The sequence below is a fragment of the Cervus canadensis genome, chromosome 1, assembly GCF_019320065.1.
Source record: "Cervus canadensis isolate Bull #8, Minnesota chromosome 1, ASM1932006v1, whole genome shotgun sequence".
NCBI classification, from domain to species: domain Eukaryota; kingdom Metazoa; phylum Chordata; class Mammalia; order Artiodactyla; family Cervidae; genus Cervus; species Cervus canadensis.
Genome location: NC_057386.1, coordinates 26,888,888 through 26,904,022, shown reverse-complemented (window position 1 = coordinate 26,904,022; position 15,135 = coordinate 26,888,888). Strand labels below are relative to the sequence as shown.

General features: G+C 54.2%; 2 protein-coding genes across 5 annotated transcripts in view; one reads left to right on the top strand and one right to left on the bottom strand.

Moving 5' to 3' along the window:
* ALDH3A2 (aldehyde dehydrogenase 3 family member A2) overlaps positions 1-15,135 on the bottom strand; it is a 15,444-nt gene continuing 309 nt past the window's right edge. For 2 of the 4 annotated variants that reach the window (XM_043473036.1, XM_043473032.1), the window contains exons 2-11: positions 14,277-14,437; positions 12,114-12,345; positions 11,305-11,390; positions 10,043-10,251; positions 8,959-9,076; positions 7,168-7,309; positions 6,511-6,677; positions 5,079-5,178; positions 3,906-4,141; positions 1-1,525 (exon numbers count right to left, since the gene is read on the bottom strand). In XM_043473036.1, coding sequence (XP_043328971.1) covers positions 1,511-1,525; positions 3,906-4,141; positions 5,079-5,178; positions 6,511-6,677; positions 7,168-7,309; positions 8,959-9,076; positions 10,043-10,251; positions 11,305-11,390; positions 12,114-12,345; positions 14,277-14,429 — 1,458 coding nt within the window. In that variant the 5' untranslated portion in view covers positions 14,430-14,437 and the 3' untranslated portion in view covers positions 1-1,510. Of the gene's footprint in view, positions 1,526-3,905; positions 4,142-5,078; positions 5,179-6,510; positions 6,678-7,167; positions 7,310-8,958; positions 9,077-10,042; positions 10,252-11,304; positions 11,391-12,113; positions 12,346-14,276; positions 14,438-14,551; positions 14,687-15,135 lie in introns of those variants that run through there. The other 2 variants (XM_043473027.1, XM_043473041.1) reach the window with 2 other exon arrangements.
* Positions 14,428-15,135, top strand: part of LOC122453934 — a 26,682-nt gene continuing 25,974 nt past the window's right edge. Inside the window, exons 1-2 of the mRNA XM_043488537.1 lie at positions 14,428-14,475; positions 14,557-14,994. Coding sequence (XP_043344472.1) covers positions 14,428-14,475; positions 14,557-14,994 — 486 coding nt within the window. The remainder of the gene's footprint in view (positions 14,476-14,556; positions 14,995-15,135) is intronic.

Here is a 15,135-nt window from a genome sequence, read left to right as displayed (position 1 = left end):
TGCCAGTAGACAAATAATTTTAATTAGAAAATAAAATGCACAATATACCAAATGAAAATTCCATATTGAAATTTTCTCTGAGATATTTTACAGCTTATTAATCTGATAAAGCCCCAGCGTTAAGCAGGTCCCCCCTAAGCCAGCCTAGTGATTGGTTGTTGACCCCCGTGTTCTGTGATGAAGCCAGTAACACTGCACTCAGCCACAAGGAGCAGGTTCATTCAATGGTGGATCACATGTGCTGTGAAGTGAGGTACCTTCTCTCATTGAGTGTGGGGGCGGGGAGGACCCTCCAGGGCTCTTCTTGAGACCTGTTTGGCTGAAGTGCTGGGTCTGGTCCCGACTGTGCACGGAAGGTCCCCCTCAGTGGGCCAGCTGCTGTCCTGGTCATGGAGAGCCCTCTTCCAGATGCCCCTCACCAGCCCCTAGGGCTCACAGGCTGTAAGTCGTGAACACTGAAGGCCCCTTGTCCAGGACAGAAACTGGTCCTCACGTTAAGTTCTGGACAGAATCTGTTCAGCAATGCCCCTCTCAAGTTTCCGAAAGTGAAAGTCACTCAGTTGTGTCCGACTCTTTCCGACACCATGGACTTCTCCAGGCCAGAATACTGGAGTGAGTAGCCATTCCCTTCTCCAGGGGATCTTCCCAACCCAGGTTTCCCACATTGCAGGCAGATTCTTTACCAGCTGAGCCACAGGGAGGCCAAGGGGATGCTTACTCGCCTCGTGGTACAGAAACAGGAAACTTGAAGATTCGTCCCTAAAGAGCCACTGACTTGCCATGTGCAGCTTCTGCTCAAGGGTGGGTATTGTCTAAGTACCATGATGATAGCAGTGAAACAGGCCAGTGGCTTTGTAAGACGCACACAGTCTACGAATGACAGATGATTCTTGCACCAAACTGGCAGCTGCCTTCCAGTAGCCCAAGGATTTACCATGTGTGGATGTCACAACGGACCGTCACAAGCCAAACACAAGACAGGACAGAGAGCAGTGAGAAAGGAGGGCTGCTTCCTGGAGCTCAGTCTTCAAATCCCAAGATCAGGAACAGGGACCCCCCCACAACCCCAGTTCTAGTGCCCCGAACGCCGAGGAGTCTGGGAGATCATGCCTCACCTCTCTGGACTGAGACCTGGAAACATGCACAGGGCAGTCTCCGGGAGGCTTCAGGGGGTGCTGCCTGAAGGTGGGGGTGGCAAGCCCCATGTGCCTGATAAACAGGAGTCACTGAGCAGGTCTGGGAATGTGGGCTCACCCAGTGCACTCCCTCCCCCGCCCAGAGCTCTAGGGACGCAGGTTCTCCTAGTGAGCGTGCTCAGTCCTGGGGGGCCGGGGGAGAGGTAAGTGGGGGACTTTGGCTGAAGCAGTGAGTTTTATTAATGGTGAATGGTGAGGATGGTGTGTTTGCCTATCTTCTTAAAAGTTCCAGTATGATTTAAAAATGATTGGTTGGTTAGCCACTGAGCAGAAGAATAATTCAGCAGAGACGATGAGGAGGTAGCCGGGGTCCATCAGTAGTATCCGGCCTGTGGTGGGGAGAAAGGATCCAGGTTACTGCCAGTTTACAACCCCTTAGCCCTGCAACACAGGCCCAGGGTCGGAACCCCAACCAGCACCTCCCATCCTGGAAGCCTCTCCTGCAGTGACAGCAGGGCCCACAGGTGTCTAAGGATGAGAGGTCATGCTCTCCTCCCCAAAACAACGACAGGATGGTGGTGTTGGAGGTGGTACTCTGTCCAACATGGAGGAGATACGACAACAAGCAAAGACCTAAGTTTTTAAGAAGGAAGCGCACTGTCCACGTGAACTATGAAAACTGGTGAGCGATTCTGCTTCTTGAATTCCAGAGAGTAATTAATCCCATCAACCCCCACTGAGGCTTAAAGAAGCACAGCCACAAAGTTCAAAGATGGATTTAATCCTCAAGGTCCTGATGACATCGATCGATTTTAACCTTTTCTTTTCCTCAGCTTTTAAAAACCCCTGCAATGCTGTCTGTAGCTTAGGCTAACCTTTACTGGAACCCTGTGTAAAAAGGATGTGGAAAATGCCCCCACCCTGAGATACTAACATACTCCCCTTAGACCGATAACTGTGGCTTTCAGTTTCCCATTTTAAAATGCTCCAAATGCATTCTAATGCTAGTAAACTGAATTATTAAAATCAGAGCTACGAAGTACAAAAAAGCAATTTCAGAAAAATGTTTGCAGTGACCACCAACAAAGATTCCTCAAGAAAATGGCCAATTTAGGCACAGAATCCTTTGTTGAAAGTAGTAAGTGATTTTATAAAGAGGGTATAAGCGTAGAGAAGCAGCAAAGAGAGAAGAGCCCCCAGATCTTTACCCAGTCTCACACTGGATCCAAAACAATTGCAACACCTCAGTTCCCAGCGAGGACAGCGAGAGACAGGGCTGCCTGCGCCCTGTGGGCTCAGAAGAGGCCTCGCCTGAAGCCGTAATTAAATCAAGCTCAAGGCCCAGCTAAATATGCATTTTTACAACACTGATGCATCTCTAGAGCCTACCAGACAAAGGCTTGCCTGCCAAACCCTTTTGGAAACCTTGCGGGGCTGCCAGCCCATCTAGGAGGGGGCAGGCCTGTGGGGATCAGTCTGCCTGCACCTCCGGATTCTCCACCAGGCTGAGCGACTCCACCGCAACCAAGGAGGTACTGGTCAGGCTGGGGACCCACGACTTGGGAGAGGACAGGCAGACAGGGACCAGAGACCAAACAGCGCTGCTGGCCTCAGCAAGATGCAGAACAGCACTGCAGCCCACAGCAAGCTCTGATTCACCAAGTCTGCTATGTGATTGCTGAAGTTAAACTTTAAGGAAAGAAAAACAATTCAAAAACGAAACAAAAAGTGACTCTGAGCTTTTTATGAGATGCTGCTCAAACTCTGAAGTTAGGTCTGAGTGGCTCCACGGGCACATCCTTGGGGCAGCTGAGTGCATGTGGCTGTGGTTTTCTGGGAGCGATGCTTGCTTCATCTTGACCCTCTAACCATAGCTCAATCAGGTTTAATACTCTGCTGCTCCAGGCTAAAGTCCAAAGCGCCTGGAGACAAATAAATTACACATTCTTATTCTGGTAACACATGAGCCTGAGTGTAGAAAAACACATGACCGGAAGAGCACACACCCCACGCTGGCCCGAGTTACAGAAAGGAAGAAACGGCCCTACCTCCTCTCAACACAGAGTGGGTTCTGAGACTGGCTCACAGGATGGCACGTCTGTGAACTGCCAGAAAAAGCAACAGGGCCTTTGTCCTCAGCACAGCCTGCCTGGTACCTCTGAGGAAACCCAAATGAATTCAGATGCGGCTGGTGTCTCCAGCTCCACCAACACCCTCTGAACACTTAAACCAAACACAGACACAAACGCAGCTGTTCCCGTTAAATCTGGTTTTGCCCCGAGAAGCTGCCTGGCACTGGCTCTCCTAGCACATCCACGTCTGTGATGACCAATCACCAGAGACACACGCTGCGGTCAGCCTCACAGCCAAGCCGCCTCCAGCAGCCCGTCACCAGAGGACTGTCCTCCACCTCCATGCGCTGGGTCCATGCACGTCCAGGAACCAGCTGGCCCCGAGGCACCAACAGCGAGAGGATCAAGGGTTAGGCAGCTCAATTTCTGCAAGTGAGCTCTCCAGGGCTTTAACCTCAGACCAGAGGCAGCACATGGCTCCTGTGAGGAGAGGCCTGTGGACTGGACAGTCTCTGCTGCTGGAGCCCAGAAGCAGCTAGAGATGCTCAGATGTTAGAGAATCAGGGGCTGCCCACAGGCCATAGCTCCCTGGCCCTTCGTTTTAGACTGAATGTTAACAGGATGAGACAGCACTGATTTAATAAGGTCGGAGGTGCTCCCAAGACAGAGCCACCACAGGCAGCCACTGGGGACCCACCTTGATGAGCACGGCGGCCAGGACGCCCAGGAAAGTGAGCAGCAGAAGGCCGAGTCTCCCTTTGTTGAACCGCTTCAGCAAGAAAAATTTCGCCCAGTCCACCTTCGACTGGCTGTTGGGAGGGTACCGGAGTTGGTTCGCGCCTTCCCGCTTGAGAGTTTTTAATAAACAGGGACGTTGATGGGAAAAAGTATCGAAACTGTGTTTTCCGTGATACACTCCCATCCCGCTGGACCCTGAAAGTCAAGGGCAGGTGAGACAGGCCACTGTAGGTAACGCTGCTCCTCCTGTGCACAGGCAGGCCCCCTGCCCACCAGCCTGGTGGGCAGGGGGCCTTGTTCCAGGAGGTCCTGGGCTCCCTGCCCATCGGCATGGGGGGAATGCCTTGTTCCAGGTCCTCCCACTGGCCCCCGCACGGTGGACCTGGCCCAGGACATGCTCCGGGTGCTCCTGGGACAGGCTCACTCTACCATAGCCCCACTTCTGAGAGGGAATGGGGCAGGTAGGGCCTTAGTGTGGCCCTGAGGGTCTGACTCTGGGAGTCCGGGGCTGAGCTGCACTTCCTCCAGGCTATCGGGAGGTCATGTGGTGGTGCTAACAAGCTGGTGGACACCTCTGCCCTCTCAGAGCTGTGCTCCGGGCCTGTGCTCGTTCGTCTGCTTGGTCACATAAGCCGGGCAGACACGCGTGTGGCTAGGGAAACCAGAACACAGGGCATGATTTATGTGAAGCTGAAGCTGTAGGGGGATTCTGTGAAATGTATCAAAAGGTGTGCCTTTTAAAGAAAAAGTCTAAATTACAAAATATTAAGTGTGTATGTCTGGGAGGTCACTGCATTTTCCCTCACAACTTTCCATAGTATTCTGTTGTGCCTTTTCCGTAAAAATGCAAATGGACATCCAGGTCCTTGGCTGCTGTCTGCCCCGCCCATGGCCCCATCCCTCGCCTGCCCAGGGCCTGTCCCTCACCACCTCATTCATAAAGGACAGAGGGCAAGCCTCAGTTCATCTGAGACCTGATTCTCAGCCCAAGACATGCCCTGCATCTGGTGAAGAACTGCAAACCAGGGAAGCAGCAAACTGTAAACCATTGCAGACTGGGAAGTGCCCCTGAGGGTGGAGGGTGGGGACGGGCCAGAAGGGGACTCTGGGCAGCGACTGGGAGGGGCCTCACCGACGCCTCCAAAGGGCAGAGAGCTGAGCATGAAGTGCATGATGACATCATTGCCCGTGACACCGCCGCTGGATGTCCCCTCGATCATCCGCTTGATGAGCTGAGGGGAAGAGCAGAGGCCCTGGGTCAGCGGTGGCCGGCCCAGGACACATGTCCTCCTCGAGGTCAGACCTCACGAGCAAGCACGGTACAGGTCAGCTCTCAGCTGCACATCGAGTCCTCCGGGGAAGCAATACAGAGGAGGTTGAACACCCGTCAAACTAGTGCTGGACCCCTGAGCCCACAGCCAGGGCCTCTCATCAGGGACCATTCAGGCTCTACTCCGGGTCTTAAGAATTGTTAATGTTTCTCCTTCTCTCTGGTCTACTTTACAACCTGTGATTTACAGATATTTCATTTCTATGAGATGCAAAAGACATTCAAATGTCCTACTTTTGAAGGAGATTGCGGGTTGGCTCACCCGGGACCCAAACGGGCAGTGACACTTGACTGGTAAATGTTACCTCCCTGGTGCCAACCAGCTGAGTCCTCCGTATCGAAGGTCATCACTGACCATGGGACAAAGCCTGACCTGCCACCCTCTGCCCAGACCACAGACCTCAGCTTCCGCTCTGTCCTCCACTGCCTGTGATCATTTCAGCTGTAGACTGTTATGTGCTGCTAACCCGACCCTCGCTGAGCCCTGCATGCTCAGTCTCCCTGGATCATGGACAGAGATCGGCCCCTCGACAGCTTGGCCAGCTCTGGAAGTGGCCCCATGACCACCTGCACGGCTGGGCAGAGGCTCCACAGGGGACACCTGCTCTGGGGACTCCTTGGTCTGGCCTGGCTGCACATTCTCCTCCGAGTTTTCCCTTTTCCTCAGAGGCTACTGGCCTACTGGCCCACCTTGAGGCTACTGTCCCTCAGCAGCCAGTCACCTTTGAGGTGTGGATGGACAGGCTCGAGAGTGGTGGCGGGGCTGCCAGGCCTGGGGTGACAAGGACTAGGACTGTGAAACTGCTCCAACCACAAGGCTGTGTCACTGGAGAAACCCAAGTCCATGGTTTCCCAACGGCTCCCTCAGCAGTGCCAGAGACCTGCCCCAGTCTGCTCCACGGCCACTCCCCCGCCTGCATAGCCTCGGGGCCCTCGGGCACCCAGGGATTAATAGCCCGAGAGGTGCTAACTCTGGCGCCTGGAAGTCTAATTAGACGGGAGGTGTTTGTGAGTCAACAGACTTGTTACAGTCACTCTGAAGATGGAGCTCTGACCCCAGGGAGTGAGGGGAAGGTCACAGTGATAACCCAGGGCCTCATTAGCTGAGAAGGAGACAGCTAGCTGTGAGAACAGCCTCACTGGGGACTCAGGCATAATAATCTTCGTCTGCTTTAGAGCAGAGAAGGTTCAGGAGCGCAGCTCATGACAGCACGCCATGTGCTGTGAAGATTACCTTACTGTTGTGAGAAAACACGTAGAAAGCCAGGGGCTTTTCGCGTTCATTTATGAACTGTATGGCTTCATCTGCATTCTTCACAGGCACTATTGGAAGAATTGGTCCAAAAATTTCTTCCTGCATCACCTTGGTGTCAGGATCCACGTCAGTGAGTATTGTTGGGGCTGGAAAAGAAAATCAAAGATGAAAAGGCTGCAGCTGAGCCAGAAACCCCAACTCTCACCGCATGATGCACTCAGAGCTCCCCCACCCTGCCAAGTGTCACCTCATGAAATGAGTCCCGATTGCATGCGTGAACCGTGCAAGTATTCAATGTCTCCAGACGTGTGCATCAGGGATCCTTGTGCCAGCAAGGGGGCAGACAGGCTGGAGTAAATCCTGTGTTTACCTAACTGTGTTCAGCACCGCACACCTGTGTCCTTCCCTGGATAGGCCTTCCTGGGAGCACAGCCAGACCAGCACCACTTCTTAAATCAAGTGCGTTCCTGCCCTGATCTCTCTGACCTTGACTACAACTGAGTGAGGTTAGAGAATGTCATAAGGTGGTAGCATCCCCTGGGCCTTGGCTCAGGCTCTGCCCTCCCTGGACACATGGGAGGACACAGGAAGAGACAACGTGGACTCCGAGGACACAGACCAGGTGGGTCCCCTTACCTATGTAGCGTGTGGCCTCATCCATCTCCCCACCGAAAGCTATCTTCTGTCCTTCCAGCAGACACTGTATCCTCTTAAAATGACGAAGATTGACGATCCTCTCATAGTCGGGAGATTCTTTTATATTTTCTCCATAAAATTCCTGTGTCAAACAACAGTATCTAGTCATCACCAAAGACCCACGTTTTAATTTAGTAGTTATAAAATTCACTTGTGTCCCCAGATCTGGCTTTACACCCTCACAGAATCCCACGCCACCCCCCGCACCCTCCAGCCCCCGAGGACTTTAACAGTAGTGAGGTTAAGTTCTCTGTCAGGCAAATGGCAGGAGTTCACAGACACACAAGTCTCCCATTTCCCACAGTTTCTGGGGTTAGTGTGGGTCCTCCCTAGGGTGGACGCAGAGTGGGTACTGCAGGTCGTGGCCCATATCAGGGCCCCATGTGCATCCCTGTCAACTCTGGCTGCTCTGCTCCTGCGAGGAGCTGAGTGGTGGCCTGCAGAGCCTGGAGCACGGCCTGTGCAGCCCTTTGCAGAAAGAGTCTGCCGAGCTTCATGCTGCTTCCTCCTGGCCTGGAACCTCCACCAGCCACAGACAGTTGGGAAACCACTCAGAAGATCAAAGCACAGTCTGGGTAAACCAATCTCGATGGCTCACAGTCAGCCCCGAGGGCGTGCTCCATTTCCCCTGACCACTGTTCATTCCCCCCATCAGCCTTGAGCTGGCTGGTAAGAACATCCCAGGCAGCCTGTGGAAACACAGGGTCTTGGGTCCCTACACCGGGGACACAGGAGTGGCTGTTAGTGCCAGCTGCACCTGAGTGTCACCTGGAGACCCCAGACGTCCTGTGGAGGGGAGGACAGGAAACTTCTCCTAAATTGCGCCTAGTGACTCTCAGGCGACAAGCAGGGTGGTGAGAGGAGAAATGCCTCCAGGAAGACAGGGACCGTCACTCCCAGGAAACCTGGCTTGTCACCATGCACCCCCAGCACAACTTCTCCAGCCACAGTGTCTCCCTGGAGTCTAGCCAAGACCCCTCTCATGCTGTCCTTGTCCGGCCCACCACAGTCCCACCACTACATTCGTGTCAAGACCCTCGGCCCCTCGCTGCTCACGTTGTCTCTCCTGGTTGTCCGTGAGCCACCTCTCAGGGCTTGGTCAGCGCCTGGGCAGTGAACCATGGTTGTTCCAGGAACTTCTTCACCCAGGAGGCCCATGACCCGGCGCCATCACTGAGCTATCAAAACTCCACCCCATCCTTCCTCCAGTCCAAGTCCCTCGTTTCTCCTGGCTCACCTGGGGCCTTCCTTGATCCCCACCCTAGACTGCCGCTTGAAACACCCTCAAAGATTGAGGGCTGCGTTAAGAGTAGTTAATTCACTTGCTCCTCGAAACAGCTGGCTTTGCTAAACTGCCTACACACCGAAGGTCAGATGAGCTTGATGGGCAGTGGCCACACATTAGGGGTCCTTGACTGCGCTGCAGAAGCCTGACAGCCTTCTCCCCAGACCACAGAATCGCTGCTGAACTGTTTTTTCTAAAGCCTGTGCTGCACCTAAGGAGTTATCATCAACAAATGAGCTGGATGGTTTTTGGCGTGCATACCACCAGCCTCACCTCGCTCTCAGCAAACGTTCTCCAAAAACGTTTTCTCATCACCCAGGAAGTTCAGTCACAGCTGCTACTGGAATGTTCAAGGGGGGAGGGGATGGGGAGCTACTGCCCGCAAACAGCCAACCTCACCCTGCACCCTGAGGCAGCCAGTGCAACCAGAGGCGGTAAACACGCACCTTCACGGCCTCCTGCACCTTCCGCACGATCAGGTCCTGGAGGGATGGCTCACAGAGCACGTAGTCAGGGGCGATGCAGGTCTGACCACAGTTCATGAACTTGCCCCACGCGATGCGTCTGGGAAAAGCACCAGCAGCCGCATTCAATCCCTGCACCTGCCACCCACGCTGTGCTGTTTAGCAACAATGCTCCCACACGTACTTGTGAGTCTTGACTGAACAATGTTTTAATGACTTGTCTCTGTAGCACTTTCAGCTGATGCAGAATATTCTAGGGAGCAGGGAAAGCTTTGTGTCTGCTCATCAACAGTGCTTTAAATGCAGGGATGCCCCTGCCCGCAGCAGGAAAGGACAGAGTGCTGTTTACTGACACCCCCTCCCTCCCCCAACTCCAGCTAGGGGGATGTCTGGGAGGACGGGGTCCCCTGGCTCTGAGAAGCAGTGCCTGAGCTCTGACAGAAATCCACGCACTGGGGTCTCCTGTTCGGGCAGACAGACACCTACCTACAGAGCCCACCAGATCCCGTCCAACGCCCCCACCCCCTCTCCACTGCCTCTCTGAGGGGAAGGGAGCCATGCCGCTCTACCACTGTCAACTGTGGGTCTGAGCACTTGCTGTGAGCCAAACTGATTCAGCACAGACACCTCCAAACCTTTCACTTTCTAGTTCTCAGACACAAGATGCTCTTCTCAGTTAAAAATGAGCAGTATCGGTTATCAATAAAGGAACTTAGGAGATCAGCGGAGGGAGTCTAAAGACTTTGCATTATCTACTGTACTTTCTGGATCAGCTACCAGCCGGACAGAAAGATTTCCTGCCTGGTCTATTATCTTGAGAACAGAAAGAACTTGTTTTTCATTCCTAAGGACGGCCGTGTGATGTCAAGGCCTAGTGTTCACCACTTCCGGCCGTGGCACTAAGAGGGAGTGTGTGAAAGTTCTACGCCATCCCCCAGCCCCAACCTAGGAGGACATCAACCTCCAAGGCTCAGCAAGGTCTCTCAGAGCCAGGAGGGACAGGGGACATGCCAGCAGGTTCTTGGCTGAGCTGGGAAAATTCAGGAAACCAGAGAGTAAGTCTCACCGGCAGGCGACGTCCAAGTCACAGTCTCGGTCCACATAGCACGGGCTCTTCCCTCCCAGTTCAAGGGTCACGGGGGTCAGATGCTTGGCAGCAGCCTGCATAACGATTTTTCCAACAGTGGTGTTTCCCGTGTAGAGAATGTGGTCAAATCGCTGCTTCAGAAGCTCCGTGGTCTCCTCGACACCACCATTGACGACGGCATACAGGTCCTGAAGGAAGCAGACAGATCCAAGCGTCACCGACTTCATCCTGTCGTCCGATGTAAACACCTAACATTCCATAAAACCAGGAAAAGGTAGAGACTGGCCCTGGTGAGGATGGGCGGAGGAGTCTGATGGCACCCGAGAAATCTCGACCTGCAGCGGAACTGGCCAGAGAGACCAGCATTTCCATCTCAGCCTCGGAAGGACACAAAGGAGAAGAGGGATCCCACCTGGGACATGCAGAGCTGGGGGCAGGGCAAGGGGAGGATGACAGGGATGCGGCTGCTGTGGGTGAGCATAGGACAGGCCCTGGGCACGTCCACCTGGACATCCTTCCTGAACTCAGCTCAGTGCAGGGGCTTAGACCACAGGAAGACCAAGGGACGTCTGAGCCTGAACACGTGTGAAACCCGGTGAGGGCTCCCAAGCTCGAGCCACCTGCTCCTATGCCCGCGGGCTGGGGGCCTCACAGCTGCCTCCCTGACAGTCCCCAAGGACCCCCTCCCCTCAGAGCTAAGCGGCATCACAACCTTGTCCGCCTTGCACCAGACCCCTGATGGTTTTCTCTACACAGCTTCTGACTCTCTTCACTGCAAGGACTTTAACCCAGAGTGAGGGGCCAGCTCCGGGTCAGCATGCCAATTCTTTCTGTGGTTTTCAGGCCACAAACTTGTCCATTTAAACCTGGACATGCTCTCATGCAACTGAACCTCGCTAGGAGCACTTGGCTCAGCCCTAGTCCCTCGTCAAACAACTCACTACATGGATACACCCAAGATCACGGCAGATCCAACAACAGTTAACTCAGAACACCACACAGCAGGGGATGCTCTCTGAGCAGCAGAGGTGCTGATATGCCCAAGGGCCTGAACAGACTGTAACCACAGCAGCTGAACGATTCCAGTTTGTCTTGGACTTCACTTCTCTTGTCAGGCCAATTGCAGGAGGCTTAGGGAAATGAGGCATGGAGGCCCAACCACCAAACAATGGCGACGGGAAGAGCAGGTGCCTGTTCCCAACCAACAGACAGACATGCATGCCAGGGAGGGGTACTCTCACCTGGTCCAAGTACTGAGGGAGGAGCTTAGCCAAGAGCTTGGCTGTATTCTCACTTACTTCAGAAGGCTTGATAATCACAGCATTTCCTAAACAGAGCAGAAAGCAGGACAGCATTATCAAGTACCTGAGTGACTAACAGCCGCCCAGATGGTGCTGACGTGTGGAGTGCAGGCTAAGGGTCACTCCTCCATCTGTGCTCGGCCTTGCTTACTGCGGGCCTGAGCGTCACCCCACTGCCTCCTTCCCAGAGGCTGACGCCTCCATTCTCACCCTCCAGGTCCCAACAGCCTCCTTACATGGCCTCCAACGTTCCCACATTACTCTCACTCCCACTCTTGGGTTTTCCTGTTTGCCTTGGGATTACTGCACAAATATGAGCCTTTTCAACATGAAGCTGTTGATATGGATCCTGGAGAACTGAGAAATTAATCCCGTGGCACTTGCTGTGGGCCACAGAGCATGACTCCCACAGCCCTTAATTGAATGCAGAAACTGGTCAGACAGAATCCAACTGATTCATCCAAAGCCAGAGGTGGTGACTGAAACCACCTGGGAACATGGATGTCTGACTCTTGACCTGGTCTGCGGACTCAAGCGTGCCTCTCCACCCTCAGGGGTTCCCACTCCAGGGCTCCAGAAAGCAGTGGCCACACAAACCTCTGGAGCCCACTAAACACGTAAGAATGACGCTTATGACTTCTCAATACACTGCTGGCTTACACTAAGGCAAGCCAGCACAGCAAATGCATTTAACTAGACACGGTCCTTAAGGTGCAACAATGGCATGGGGACACAAGCTGACCCCAGACCTGCAGCAATGGCTCCTATCAGGGGCTGGATGGTGAGGACAAAGGGGTAGTTCCAAGCTCCAATAATCAGTACGACCCCCAGGGGCTCTGGCTGGATGTAGGCCTCGTCCAGCAAGGTGAGCAGGTTCCTCTGAGCTGGTTTAGCAGCAGCCCATTCCGGAAGCTTCTCCAGCATGAGATCAATTTCTCCAAGCACAGAAATGACTTCTTGACTGTATGCGTTGAATTCGCTCTGTCACAAGAGGATATAGTTAACCTTCATGGGTATGACATACTCAAGCAAGGGAATCCCCTGGTGGTCCAGTGGTTAGGACTCTGCTCTTCCACTGCAGGGGGCATGGGTTCAATCCCTGGCCCAGGAACTAAGATCCCACAAGCCATACAGAGGTGTATAAAGAAACAAAAGTGTTGGGCCAGGCACACCTGTCAGATGGGCTCGTTTGCTGTGTAGATTTCTCTGCGCCCTTCAAGTCCACAGCGCATGTCTGCTAAGTCACTTCAGTTGTCTCCGACTCTGCAGTCATCCAGGTTCCTCTGTCCATGGGATTCTCCAGGCAAGAATACTGGAGTGGGTTGCCATGCCCTGCTCCAGGGGAATCTTCCTGACCCAGGGATAGAACTTGCCTCTCTTATGTCTCCTGCACTGGCAGGCAGGTTCTTTACCACTGAGTGAAAGTCGCTCAGTCGTGTCCAACTCTTTGCGACCCCATGGACTATACAGTCCATGGAATTCTCCAGGCCAGAATACTGGAGTGGGTAGCCTTTCCCTTTTCCAGGGGATCTTCCCAACCCAGGGATCGAACCCAGGTCTCTCACATTGCAGGCAGATTCTTTACCAGCTGAGCCACAAGGGAAGCCCTTTATCACTAGCACCACCTAAAGCCCATAATATGCACTCATTAACTCCCTAATATATTCAATCTCTCTAAATCCTTCTTTACTGATCCAAGACATTTAAACTCAGGCTTAAATGGTCCCTAATTAATAATGGTGTGCCCTAATCTCACTTTACAAGCCACAGTAATTATGCTTTCACCCATATCTTAATATTTCACCCTTAATACAGTGGCTTACAACTGTAGTTTCACTTTGGGCATGTTTTGTTTCTGGACCAAATTTAACACTCTTAAGGGCAAGGAACTTACTGTACTTTTTTTTTTTTAAGTCATGTCCGACTCTTTGTGACCCCATGGACTGTATAGTCCATGGAATTCTCTAGGCCAGAATACTGGAGTGGGTAACCTTTCCCTTCTCCAGGGGATCTTCCCAACCCAGGAATCAAAACCAGGTCTCCCACACTGCAGGCAGATTCTTTACCAGCTGAGCCACAAAGAAAGCCCCGTACTTCTTTCACAATCCTTAAGACACACACTCAGAAATGCTGGTAGAGGGAACGATTCAGACTTCTTGCTTCAGACTACTTAAATCCACCTTCTGTGACACAGTGCTTCTCCACCATAAGTAAATTTTATAGCTCTGTTGTTACTACTGGTGGTGGTGGTGGTGTTCAGTCACTAAGTTGTTTCTGATTCTTGTGACCCCACGGTCCATGGGATTTCCCAGGTAAGAATCCTGAAGTGGGTTGCCATTTCCTTCTCCAGGGGACCTTCTCAACTCAGGGATCGGATCTTCATCTTCTGCACTGCAGGTGGATTCCTTACTACTGAGCCACCAGGGAAGCCCACACTTCTTATGTTTCTACTCCTCAAAATAATCTTTAGGGGGAAGTGAGGGATGGAGCCTCGCAAAGCCAGAGCAAGGCCTTGCTACCCCCAGAATAAAGAGGAAAAAAAATGAAAAACAGAATAGTAACAATAGTATTATAGAACACAGGTGATTGTATTTAAACCCTAAACACTAGCCCAAAACCTTGCTACTGAAAGCAGGGTTCCAGAACAAGGCAGCGTGGTATCATCCGGGGACTTGTTACAAACTCGGGCTCTCAGAGTCCCCCCAAACCCCACCCGACCCACGGAAGCATCGTCCGCCTTTAACAGGTCCCGGGTAACTGGTGGGTGCACAGATCTGAAACCTAAAGTCGTGGTGGAAAATCCGAGCGCGACCAGCAGCCACAAAGTTGAAAGACAGTTATCCGGCCCAGAAGTTGCTCGAATGACCCAATCCCGGGAGAGGGGGTAGGGGTGGGGTCAGGTCCGGGCGCACCTTGCTCAGGTCCGCACCGATGGCAGCCAGGATGTCCTTCTCGCGCTCCTGGATCATCGCGCGCAGGGCCTCTAGCTGCCGCCGCCGGAACGTCAGAGGGCGAGAGCGGCCGGAGCCGAAAGCCGCGCGAACCCGCTGGACCTCGCGCTCCATGGCCGGTCCTGCGGGGACAGCGGAGATCGGACGCCGTAGGCGGCGGGCGGGCACGACGCGGGGCCGCCCCTTCCCCGCCCTCCACCCGGTCCCAGGCCCACAGCTCACGGCCCACGCCGCACCTTAGTCCGCTACGCGCGACTCAGCCGACGCCAACTGCCCGGCCGACGCCCAGCCAGCAGGCCTCAGCCCCGAGTCGCGCCGATTGGCCGGCACGGCCCACGTGACCCCCGCGGGCCGGACACTGTGCGGGCCCCGCCCCCAGCCGTCGGCGGGCGCGCGGGGGAGGAAAACGAGTGGGAGCTGGTGTTGGAGGGGCCCCCTGGCCGGCGGGGCTGCGACTGCGCCTGCGCCCGCGCTTGCGGCGGGCGGTTCAGACCTCGCAGACCTGGCCCCTCGCCAAGCGGCCCAGGAGGCGGCTCTTGGCCGCCCACACCGCTCTTTCCGGGAACCGAGTCTCTCGGACTCGTCACGCATCAGTGCCCTGCGGCATGTCTTCTTCCTTTACCTGTCGCTCTCCGCCGCTTCCACCCTCCGGTCGCTCTCCTCTCTTCCGCCACCCCAGGTCCCTGTCCCCCCCTTCCCCACCTCGAGTCCCCGTCCCTCTTCCCCTCCCCCACTCCGAGTCTCCGTCCCCCTTCCCCTCCCCCATCCGAGTCCCCGTCCCCCTTCCCTCCTCCTCCCCGAGTTCCTGTCTCCCTCCCCC